This window comes from Epinephelus fuscoguttatus, linkage group LG20, assembly GCF_011397635.1.
Source record: "Epinephelus fuscoguttatus linkage group LG20, E.fuscoguttatus.final_Chr_v1".
Taxonomy (NCBI): domain Eukaryota; kingdom Metazoa; phylum Chordata; class Actinopteri; order Perciformes; family Serranidae; genus Epinephelus; species Epinephelus fuscoguttatus.
In genome coordinates, this window is record NC_064771.1 from 37,328,094 (window position 1) to 37,340,118 (window position 12,025).

General features: G+C 41.5%; 2 protein-coding genes across 9 annotated transcripts in view; one reads left to right on the forward strand and one right to left on the reverse strand.

Annotated features, from left to right (window-relative positions):
* The window catches only part of LOC125880642 (neoverrucotoxin subunit alpha-like), a 244,586-nt gene extending 242,938 nt beyond the window's left edge, over positions 1-1,648 (forward strand). For all 8 annotated transcript variants that reach the window (XM_049563296.1, XM_049563293.1, XM_049563292.1 and 5 more), the window contains one exon: positions 37-1,648. In XM_049563296.1, the coding sequence (XP_049419253.1) occupies positions 37-587 (551 nt within the window). In that variant the 3' untranslated portion in view covers positions 588-1,648. The remainder of the gene's footprint in view (positions 1-36) is intronic.
* A 3,677-nt stretch (positions 1,649-5,325) lies between these two features.
* On the reverse strand, positions 5,326-11,282 carry oxld1 (oxidoreductase-like domain containing 1). The gene is made up of 2 exons (XM_049563407.1): positions 11,102-11,282; positions 5,326-8,568 (listed from the first exon to the last, which is right to left on the reverse strand). The coding sequence occupies exons 1-2, from the start codon at positions 11,150-11,152 to the stop codon at positions 8,173-8,175; spliced, it is 447 nt and encodes a 148-aa protein (XP_049419364.1). The 5' UTR covers positions 11,153-11,282; the 3' UTR covers positions 5,326-8,172.
* Between the last annotated feature and the right edge of the window lie 743 nt (positions 11,283-12,025).

Genomic DNA, 12,025 nt, shown 5'->3' on the forward strand with positions numbered 1-12,025 from the left:
TCAGGATGACTAAATTTAATTTGGTCTCTCCTTCAGATGCCACTGATCTCACCCTGGACCCAAACACTGCAAACGACTTCCTCACTCTGTCTGAGGGAGACAAGAAGGCAACATATGGAGAACAGCAGTCATACCCTGATCACCCAGAGAGGTTCGATACATATGCTCAGGTGTTGTGCAAAGAGAGCTTAACTGGCCGCCATTACTGGGAGGTAGAGTGGAGTCCTGGCTCCTCAGAATCTGTTTATGTTGCTGTTGCATACAAGGGAACTGAAAGAAAAGGGGAAAGTTCAGAGTTTGGATATAATACCATGTCGTGGGCTGTTGACCATTTCAACTTTGTACCACATCACCTTGTGAGGGCATATCATAATGGTTGGCAGTGGGAAACTGATTTTCCCTCTGATGGCTGCGACAAAGTCGGGGTGTATCTGGACTGGCCTGCTGGCACTCTGTCCTTCTACAGAGTCTCATCTAACACTCTGCGTCACCTCTACACCTTCCACACCAAATTCACTGAGCCTGTTTACCCAGGCTTCGGGGCTAGAAATCTGTCCGCCTATGCGTACCTGAGTCCAGTTCAGTAGAAGCCATGACAAACACTTGTTAGATTGCTGGTCTGTCAGTAGGGACACAGGTTCATATTCAAAGTTTAAGGGGCAACCTAACATCCTATTTTAGCCTATACATCCCTCAAAAATCAAAAAAATGCATTCAAACCCAGAGGGACCAGGAAAATCGATGATGTCATAAAGTGACTTTAAACGTCATTTTCTATTTTTCAGTTCATGTTGATTCGATGCACAGCCTTCTTCTCAAACAGCTCCGTGCTTCACTTTCAGTTTTGCTTGGTACATCACACAATATGTTTTAACTGTTTTCATTTCTATTGTAATTCCTGATACTTAAAGATACAGAGCTTATATTGAATCACAGTTACTTTGTGAACACAAATATGTTGACGTAGAAACTCACAGCTCATGTAAAAGGAAAATGATTGACTTGTTTTGTTGAATTTATCATGTTGATTATGTTGGGACATAAGGTAGATAACACACCTGTTCTTTGATTTAGGATTTGTTCCTTTTCTTCTTAATGCCTAATATTTAAAGGGTTATCTTTTCTGGTTTGTGTTTTTCTGAGTCTTTACTTTAACCCTGACCTCAGGTTCAGTTTAAGACTTTACTGTTTGATGAGAGAGTTGCTGTTAACTCCATTTTGTTAGATGATAAGTACATTGCTGGTGTTTTTAAAGCTGTAGTAATCTGATTTGTCACGTGTTAGTTCATGTTGACTCAATGCACAGCCTTCTTCTTAAACTGTTTTGTTGCTTCACAGCTTCACAATCAGTTTAAACTTTAGTTGCTTGGTAGGTCACAGATATTTTTTGTTGTAACTTTATAATCTAACTCTTGGCACATAGATAGAGCCTTTATTGATACTCAGTTGCTTTGTCTCTTGAAATATAAACTCATAGCTCATGTGTAAAAATTGCAGATCTTGTTTTGTTGGAGAGAGTCTCTGTTAACATCATTTAGTTGCAAACATTTCTGATGTGATGTCAGATTCCTGTAACACTGCAACACCTGTTGGATATGTTCACTGTCTTCTGAAGCAGAATATTCAATAAAGTGGAGACCTGACTTCACCACTGTGTGCTACTTTGTGTTTTCCTGCAGATTACAAAAGGTGACTTTACCAAAGGTTGTAAGCTTCATCATTTCTGACACATCAGCATCTTTTAATGCAAAGAACACAACAAGAGAACATGAACCTTTAGAGAACATTATTCCGTCTTCACAGTATCATAAGGACACTGTGTTCCACTCTGAACATTGATGCTAGTTAGCCCAGCTTGCTAATGTTAGCACTGATTCTCACAGAGTGCTTTTTGTTCATGTTATCTCAACACCAGCTGAGTCAACGGCATCTTCTGAACACACAATGTTGTGTTCTTCACACATTATGCATGTTTCCCATGGGATCAGATGCCACACAGGACAAACTTTTGTCAGACGTTCTTGTAGCTTTAATTTCATTGTTAACAAAATTACAGCAGGTCAAACGTCCTTTAGAGAACAGCTCATGCACTTTCCACAGTTTGTTGCAGTTTTTAAAACCAAAATCATCAAAAACAAATCAATCAAAAATCATGAAAAATGATCAAGACCTTTCAAAGTGTATTACATCAGACAGATAATCATTCATTAACGTCCAAATCTCTGCTGGTCCCAATCTTCTCTGGCAATTCTGTCGTCCCCTTTTGGTCAGTTGCAGAAAAATTGTGGGGACATGCGTCAATGGCTGAATTGAAAATATTCACCTAGTTTAGTGATGTTTGGACAAACTGTCATTGATTTATGGTCAGATTTTTCCAAGGTCAGGGATTTGAACAGTTTGGAAGCGATGGTGCCCCCTGTTGATTAATTTATAAATAATTTCAAACATGTGGTTCAACATTGTCATGAAACATTTCCTGCAAGTTTTGTGACATTGGACAATATTTCTGTCCATATATTGGATTCATAGTCTGATTTGTGTTATTTATGCCATGGCAATTGTTTTTTTTACATTTGTGGCGCCCCCTAGTGGTTGATTTGAATTAATCTTTCAGGGCATGTTTCAGGTGCATATGTGAACATGTCCCTCAAATTCATTGGTCAACGTCTTTAAAACACTATGAGATATCAATAAGCTTTATGCATCTTTTGATGAGCTTGGTTCAATGATGATCCAGGAGGAGATGTCAAAAATTTGTTTTTCAAAAACTTCATTGAGCTGGAGCTGTGATTCCAATTTCAAGTCAACCTGACTTTGAGGGATGTGGCCTCTTTGAAATTTAATTTTTGGGCCTTAGTTACAGCGCCACCACCAGGCCAACCAGGGCCTCATAACTCACTACAAAAGTTATGATTAATAAGATTAGCAATGAAACCTTGGCGTTGTCTCGGCAGTATTGATGAGGTCAGCTCTAAGATTTGTTTAAGCATATTCCAAGTATGTGGGGCTGAACCGTAACCTGAGTATTCCAGTGGTAACAATAAGCTAACGGTACGCTAATCCTCTTTTGTAGAGTGATTGGGAAATTAAACATGTGAAACACACCACCTGTTACACCTCATACTGGATAATGTGATCAGACCTCTGCCATCTCTGACAGCCATCTCAAAGTGCTGTTTTCCTATGTTAGCCATTCACTCGCCCTGCTACATTAATTTAATAGAGCCCGAGCGAGCTTTACAGTTAACAAACTTCTCCCTTCTAAAAGATGGTTTATGATGTCTTACAACCCATAAACTGACACTAACACATTCGGCAAACATTTCACTTAGTTCTGTATTAATTTTAGCTCCATGTAAAGTGAATAAACATGATGTTTCCCAGCTAATCATCTGTTTGTCTGCCTTAAAGACGCAGTTTACATTTTTTAAGTGCTGACTTATTAAATCGGAGTTCTACTGAGTGAAATTTATACAAATAACTTTAAGCATTCATTTTATATGATATGAAAGAGGTAAATCATTAACACATTCTCAGACTTGATGACTAGCATTATAATTCAAGGTATCGTTATTTTAAAACAGGCATATTTCTGATACAAGCTGAGGATGCAGTCAGATGGGGAAAGATATGTAGCTGCTGAGGGACAGACCTGTCGTTCTTCTTCAAGTTCTAAATTTAATACTTCCCTGCTTTCAAAACCTTTCTAGTTTTATTATTTTTGAATGCAGCCCTGATGGCGATTAAGACGCCTTGTGGCAATTATAAATGCCAGGTGTTTATTTATAAATGCAAGGCAGTGTCACACGTGTGTAAAACACCTGGTGGTGCTTAGAGCAGTGTCTTGAGCAGTGTCTTGCTTGAAACGCCAGGGAAACTGAGGTGAATTATGACCCCTTGGGCAGATGCACCCAGTGTCCGCTGACTTCGTGTATTACACTGTAAATGTACATTTCAACTTGCTTTGGCAGTTTCTTGTATATTTCTTCCACTTATTCTGGACTCTTGTAGCATGGGTGATTTATGGCTGTTTTTCAGGTTGGCTTACATTCTTGCTCTGTAGTATACAAAAAATTTAAAATACTACTTTTCTCCACGTTTACTGTTTTCTTTTCACCTTTTACTTTTCCACCTGCTGACTTCTGGAGAGAATCTGGTGTTCCAGAAGTTGTACCAGGTAAGGGTTCATATAAAGGGCTGTATATTCATACTACAATTTCCACTCTATCTTGTTAAAATGCAATTTTCATTTTTAATCGGTTTGATAAAATAATTATTTATTAAGTGTACAACATTAAAAGCCATGAAAACACCATTAAATACCTGCAGTATCATATTTGATTCTCACGTTTTCTAAATGATATCATGGTACAATAAATACACCATTTATAGCTTCAGTCCAGCAAATAAAATAACTGTAAATAAATACAATTTTAATCTGAACATAACTTTCTCAAATTTGGCAAGATGAGGAGCTCGGTGAGTGTGTGTCGTAACCAGTGTTGTGTTAGTTACTGAAAATAGTAACTAGTTACCATTACTAGTTCATACTACTAGTACTACTTCATTAAAAAGTAACTCAGTTACTTAAACCAAAAGGTAATGCGTTACTGAGAAAAGTAACTTTTTAGTTACTCCCCACACATGCTGCTTCTTTTGTGACGTGATCCATCAGGGTGTTACCTCAGGTCTGTGAGAGGCCTCATTCATCCAGCAGAATCTCATTAATGTATACATTTGATTTTTATAAATACTGAATTACAAACTGCACATTCAGTCAGTCAGTGTTGAACTTGTTCACAGGTATTACTTCTGTTATTACTGGGTTCAAAACTTTGATCTCTGACAGGCATCAAATTCTTGAATGATTCTGTCTTCAGTCAAGTATCCTGTTTGCAAATCATTTCATTCATTCATCTTCTAACCGCTTCATCCTCTTGAGGGTCGCGGGGGGGCTGGAGCCTATCCCAGCTGACATCAGGCGAGAGGCAGGGTTCACCCTGGACAGGTCACCAGACTGACACAGGGCTGACACATAGAGACAAACAACCATTCACATCTACGGACAATTTAGAGTCATCAATTAATCTGCATGTCTTTGGACTGTGGGAGGAAGCCGGAGTGCCCGGAGAGAACCCACGCTGACACGGGGAGAACATGCAAACTCCGCACAGAAGGGCTCCCACGCCCGGGATCGAACCGGCAACCCTCTTGCTGTGAGGCGAGAGTGCTAACCACCACACCACCGTGCCGCCCCGAATCATTTCAGTATTATGATTATTATTATTTTAGTACGTAGAGTCTGACACACTTCAGACTGTTCCTGAAAACAAGCTGGTCGGGCTCGCTGGATAAATCCTCCCGATGATGAAATGAACATGTTAAGAGGATCAGATGAAACATTTTATCCTCATGAGAGCACACACACAGTTTGATGTCTATCTGGCGCTCCCTACTGGCCAACAGAGAAACAGTTCTCCATGTTCTTGTCATCTCAGAAGAACATTTATTCAACAAACTATTAAAAATAACTTTTAAATACATAATTAAAATACACTCTTAAATACAATGAAGCAAATGATTAGTAAAGACATAAAAATACAATTTAAATCTTCAGTTCAAACTTCATACAAACTGATAAATAAAACAAAAAGTGCAAATGGCAAATGTGCGTCATGACATAACAATGAATCAACAAAGTCATTGAATCAAGCTGTGAAACAAATTAACAAATACTTTGCAGTATAATCCAAGTCTGATTTATCCAGTTGTATTCTCTGTACTTCCTGAACAGACAGCCCTTTCTGATGCATATATTTGCTAATCCTAGGACAGCGAAGGAATCACTATGCTCCCTATGATTGTCTAGAAATGTTGCTTCATTGGTTGGATTGGTTGGGTAAGAATGGCAGGGTAAGCCAATCAGATGTAGAGTAAGGTGGGCCATTTCTTCGCTATCCAAGGATTCATAAATTTGCCTTTCTGACGGGGAAACAGAAAGTGAATCAAAAGCCCAGGTCAGACCCAAGATTCATGACGAGACAAAACTGTTTTAGAACGCTGCAGCGAAAAGTTGCAGCGGTATGAACTGGCCGGTCTGAGCTCGACTCAAGCTGGCTGATGGTGTCACCTGACACTCAGCTGGTCAAATTGCCGGTGGCTTGTTTTAGAACGTAAAGCACATCAACTGTTTCTACAGCCAATCAGCTTGTAGTGAAGTTCGCAGGTCAAGTCAAAATGACGACATGATCGCTTGCTGCAGCAAGGTGCTCTGTCCTGGGCCAGCCTTCTGTTTCCGTCCTCATGGTGGCACAGTCCATCTGATGCTGGCTTTGTTTCCTCACTGTAGCCAGTATCTCACTATCACTATACTCATTCAGATTTTAAGAAGCTACGAATTATATTCAGCCACAAAATAAGTCTGAACAGCTGCAAATCAGAACAGAAGTACAGAGAGTTGTTGAGTAGAGATGATACACCGTCTCATGGTGGTGACTTGGTGTGAACCGGCAGGTTATTAGAACTACTAGTTGCCTGTTTCAACTCGTCTCGTCATGAATCTTTGGTCTGAACTGGGCTTTATCTCTGCTCTCTTTAAAGCCAGGCTCCATCAACAAAAACAGTAATTTTAATTTAAAAAAATCCAAACGAAACCCTTTAAAATGCCAAACTCACACAATCATCCAAACAAACTAACTGACGGAGGCAGCAGTAGACCAGCAGCTCCTGTGTTCAGAGAGGTAAAATTACTGTTTTGTCGGTGGAGTCTGGCTTCGAAGAGAGCATGGAAAAGTTTGACTTCAGCTCAGTTTTAAACGGTAACATGTTTGCAAAGTGTTTGTAATCTGATGTTTTAATACAGTTTTGCTGTTGTTAAACGTTGACCCCTTTGACTTCAATTCATCAAGAATTCTCTCCGTTTTTGGGTTCTTCGTTCGTCGTGGTTCCTCGGGTCGTAGCTGCTGCTGCTGCTGCTGGAGTGTGAGCTCCACACTGGAAATAGAGAGGCTGCCTGCCTGCCTGCACACACACAGTGACAAGGCTAACTGTTGGCATCTCACAGTTAATATTACCGAATGGTTATTTATGGGTTTCTTTACAGATTTGAGCCATTTCAGTGTGTGACTGAGCACATGTTGAACTGACGAAGGAGAGTGGCTCTGAAGGCAGCAGCAGCAGCACAAAGTCTGCTGACCTGGCGGGTAGTTGTGACGGTCTGGGATCACGAAAAACAATGGATAAAGTGCAGATATCATTTGACTGGAGACATTTTGATATCACCTGGGGCTGTGTTATTTCAGTCAATACCTTAGAGGTATCGCTAAGGGGTTATTACCAACACTTCAGGTGTTCATATTTTCAGTTTTCCATCTAAATGAAGTGCTTTAGATCATTTGAATTTGTTTACGACCTGTCTGATCATCTGACTGCTTCTGTTCAGCCAAGTCACCAGAAAGTAACGTTGGCATTATTTCTGCAAACCACGAATATGTTACATTTGCACATTTCATGCAAATCAGATTAATGTTAATTGCGTGATGTACTTTGACACTGGGAGGTGGAGGGGACAGTGGATGGCGTGGCACAGAGGCGAGACGTCTGCCAAGCTGCAGACCACTGTCTGAGACCAACAAACAACAACACCAGTGGTGTTTAAGTGACCAGCGAGGGAGGAGCTATGAATCGTGGTTGTTTTCCACCAAGACATCGTCGGCTTCTCCAGCTGTGATTGTGCCACCAAAACTGGGATTCATTTAGCCCAAACATGATCTTTTCCTCACCACAGCCAAGTGGTTTTTGTGCCAAAACCTAACCACACATTAATCACAGTGTTGCTGAAACACAACGTCTCAACTAACCACTGCATAATAACATGCACATGTGATGTATCTGTGGTTTGCAGAGACTTAAAATGCCAACATTCTTTCTGGCTTCATTATTTCAGGCAGGACGGGTGGATTTTTGAGGACAACAGCTACTCCTACAGTTCACATACTGACCTGGTACATAGTGGCAGTTTTCTGAAATGTTCTGCAGTGTGTGTGACCCACTGAAGGAGGAAGTGAAAACATGGAGGTAAACTCTGTGACCGGAGTGTGTTATACTGTGCTCACACTCAGTCAGTTTCAGATTCTTCACTCTACACTCCATGATGTCACAGAGGTGAATCCATCATGTCTTTTTCAAGAGCCTAATCTCCATCTTCAGGTAGGTTTTAAGGTTCTCATCGAGGACGTTCTCCTCTATAGCGGCGAGTGCACGGTCGCCGCCGTCATGGTAGTACGCCAGCAGCTGCTCTGCGTGTTCGATCCACACGCAGTTATGACAGCCACTCATGCAGCAGTGGGTGGGAGCAGGCGGCGGGCCCTGGTCAGGAGACCAGGTGGAGGTACTGTGGCTGGGTTCAGGTTCAGTGCAGGAGGAGGAGTCAGTCAGTGCAGGAGGAGCAGACGAACCTGGTCCAGAAGAGAAGCGGCGAATGGTACCGCTGTGTTGACCTCTCCTCCACGACTGCACCGTGCAGTTATAGGACTGATGTCTCAGGTGGAGCAGCGAGAGGATGCACAGCTGAAAGACAGAAGGATATGAGCTGGTTAATTATAATGAAACTTTGAAAACATCTTGCTTCCATGCACTCCCTGTTTGTTTCTTCTGTTCTAACAGCTTTGATAAATTCTATTTTCATTTACTGATGGCAGTGAAAGAAGACAGCAAACTTTAATTTAGCAGTGCAGCTTGTTCTCTGCTCACAAAGCTGTGATGTCATCGGTCACATTCTTACTTATGCTGTAGGAGCAAACTCTAAAGTAATAGTCGGGGAGACCGGGGTTGGTTGGCAGACAGCTATCGTCTGGTCACAGCAAGAGGGTTGCCGGTTCGATCCCGGGTGTGGGAGCCCTTCTGTGCGGAGTTTGCATGTTCTCCCCGTGTCAGCGTGGGTTCTCTCCGGGCACTCCGGCTTCCTCCCACAGTCCAAAGACATGCAGGTTAATTGGTGACTCTAAATTGTCCGTAGGTGTGAATGTGAGTGTGAATGGTTGTCTGTCTCTATGTGTCAGCCCTGCGATAGTCTGGTGACCTGTCCAGGGTGAACCCTGCCTCTCACCCAGTGTCAGCTGGGATAGGCTCCAGCCCCCCCGCGACCCTCAAGAGGATGAAGTGGTTAGAAGATGAATGAATGAACTGTGACTGTGTTTGGAGAGATTAAAACTAATTTGAATATTGTTAGTTAATTGTTATTATTTTGACTGGTCAATGGCAAAAGTGATCAAACATTACAACTGATAAATTGTTTAAAAATGGGCGTTGAAAAAGGCTTTTCTGTTAAATGCTGATGTTTTCTGGTTTCTGTCTGAATTAAACGTTCAGGTTGGATCTACTGGTCGAGTCACTTGTTTTGTTTTTGTACACAGCATTTTAACCTTGTGCCAACCAACCTGCGCTGAGGAGAATAGTTCACACGGCCGAAAAGATCACTGGATGCGAGCTGCCCAGTCTGGACGACCTGTACACCCAGCGCTGCCTCAGCAAAGCCCTGAGAATCATCAAGGACCCCACCCACACCACAACACTTCACTTCACCCCCCCGCAGTCCCAACGAGTGAAAGGATACAAAATCCTCAAAACATGAATAAGCAAACTGAGAAACAGTTTTATCCCTGAGGCCATCAGACTTTTAAACGACAGGAGAGGGTAGCTGTGCAATAACATGACACTATGCACTTTACTAGAGTGATGCACTGGTCCTGTTTTTATAGATTATTGATTGGTTATAGGTAGTAGTGATTGCTTTTAGACTTTTTAAGGTGCTGTCATTGTTTTGTTTTGGGGTTTTTTAAAGGTGGAGCTTCCCGGACTAAAAATTTCACACGTTTGTACCCAGTTAGAGTTTTAGAGGCCAGTTTCCACTGCAGGAGCTTCGGGGTAATTTTACAGGGGCCGGGGCCGTTGGTGCGTGTCTCCACCGCAGGAACCACCCCCGAAGAACAGAGTTCCGGAACTTTTACAGGGGCTAAACTAGTCCCTGCCTCGGAGTAGGTACTCAGAACGGCCCTGAGAAACTCCTGGGTGGGGCTTGGGGATTACTTGGTGCTGATTGGATATACTCAAGGCGGGATGTGACGTCAACAGAAAGCGACAAAATAGCCGGCATTTTTAAAACTCACTTTCGTAAGAAGAAAAGCAAGAAAAGGAAGACAAATCGTACGACAAATGTTTCTTTGCCGCGTCGCCCAGTCAAAATGGTCACAATCGTCACATCCAGAGCCCGGTAACTTTACAGGAACCTTCCTCGTACTCCGCTCTCTCAGTGGAGACACAACGGTTGAGAGGGCCGAGCGAGAGGACGTTCCTGTAAAGTTCCTGCCCCCCAAATAGTACCAAGAACTTCTTCAGTGGAAACGGGCGTTTGTGACTAATAAATCTGAACTGAACCTTGATGGCTGGTAGAAATGCACAACATGATTTTAGTCACAAATCCCTTAATTTTACAAGATATTTGTGTCCATTAAAACACATTTATTTGCAGCTGACATCTTAACCTTTCATTTGCAGCTGGTTAAAATATTCTAACACAAATTATGTCAGAGAAGCAAGTGAAGACTGATCTGGCAAAAGTCAAATTGTACAACCTCAGATACAAAACAATAACATCGGAAGCTGCTGAAATGTATTTTCTTGCATACAAATGACCTGGTTTCATATCAGTGACACAACCCTGAAATATAACTGACACCTGCACTGATGTGCCAGAGATAGATGAAGATAACAGACACTATTGTGATTGCAGTCAGTAAAGTACAAGGTGAAAACATGCAATGATAGTTGATGCTAACTCACAAACTCCAAAGCTATGGCTCAAAGCTTGGCTAACTACATGTACCAATACTGTGTCTTAGAAATGGAACATATAACAGACACATGTCGCTGTTAAAATATCAGAAACACTACAGTATATTTAATACAAATCTTATCAACCACTGTGGACCAAAGAAAATATAACGTTAAGGTCAAACTGAGCCTGTCAGCTCTGCCAGGACCGATGCTAGCTTGTTAGCTTCTCTACCGTTAGCTTTATGCTAATGTTAGTTTAGCTACTAACCTTTTGTAAAGACAGCGACGACCTCACCGTGTTCACACCCAAACACAGCATCGTCTCAGCTAATAAGAAGCTCAGTTACATGTCTGTGTGATTCATTTCTTTTAAACTGTGGGTGCTATAACGTTACAGCCTCCTGGATGTTACATGAACGGCACCTTGCGAGCCAGTTGCGTCACTTCATAGTTCCCTGATGACCTTTGTGTGCAGCTATAAACAAAAACGCTGATTGGCTGACAGGAAATAAGGTGACCAATCAAATAGCACGCTTTTGAATTTTAAACCAATAAGAAGTGTGGAATGGTTTCTGGGCGGGTCCCAATACTGGGCTGCAATACTAGTGTCTGTCCAGCAGGTGTCAGTGTTTCATCTGTATGTGCAGGCGCCATTAAGAGGCTGTAATCTCTTAATGAAGGTCATAAAAATATCAAGTTATAAATCATACATTACACCATTAGGACAATATATGGGGTCTATATGTGGAAATGAATTAACAGTGGAACACATTTGATACATATAATTATTAAATAAAGAATATTTTATAGTGAGTTTTTCTCAGGAGTCAGAACATGTCATTGTTATATTCATTATAATAATTTAGCCCAACAGTTTTATCCAAGGCGACATACAGTACAAGAAGTGTGTTCCTCCATGTGCATACAACCCATAAAGTGCAAAAACCATGCATCATCAAATATGCTGTAACTTAGGTTCATGTTTGTATTGTTGCCACGCACCACTTAATTGCACTAAACACTCAGTGCTTAATCAGAACCACGTCATCAGATGCTGAGACCAGTTTCTATGCAGCTGCACAGATCAGCAGTAAATACAAGATTCCAGTGACACTGGTTATCTGTCATGTCGTGTCAAGTCATGAATCTGATGACTTTAGACTTGACTCATGTCAATCATAATGACTTCATA

What these genes read in the sequence shown, in the direction of transcription:
- oxld1 (XM_049563407.1), bottom strand. Translation starts at nt 11,152, where the DNA reads ATGCTGTGTTTGGGTGTGAACACGGTGAGGTCGTCGCTGTCTTTACAA. An exon ending in CGTCGCTGTCTTTACAAAAG is followed by an intron (nt 8,569 to 11,101) that starts GTTAGTAGCTAA and finishes TCTGTCTTTCAG; the next exon opens with CTGTGCATCCTCTCGCTGCT.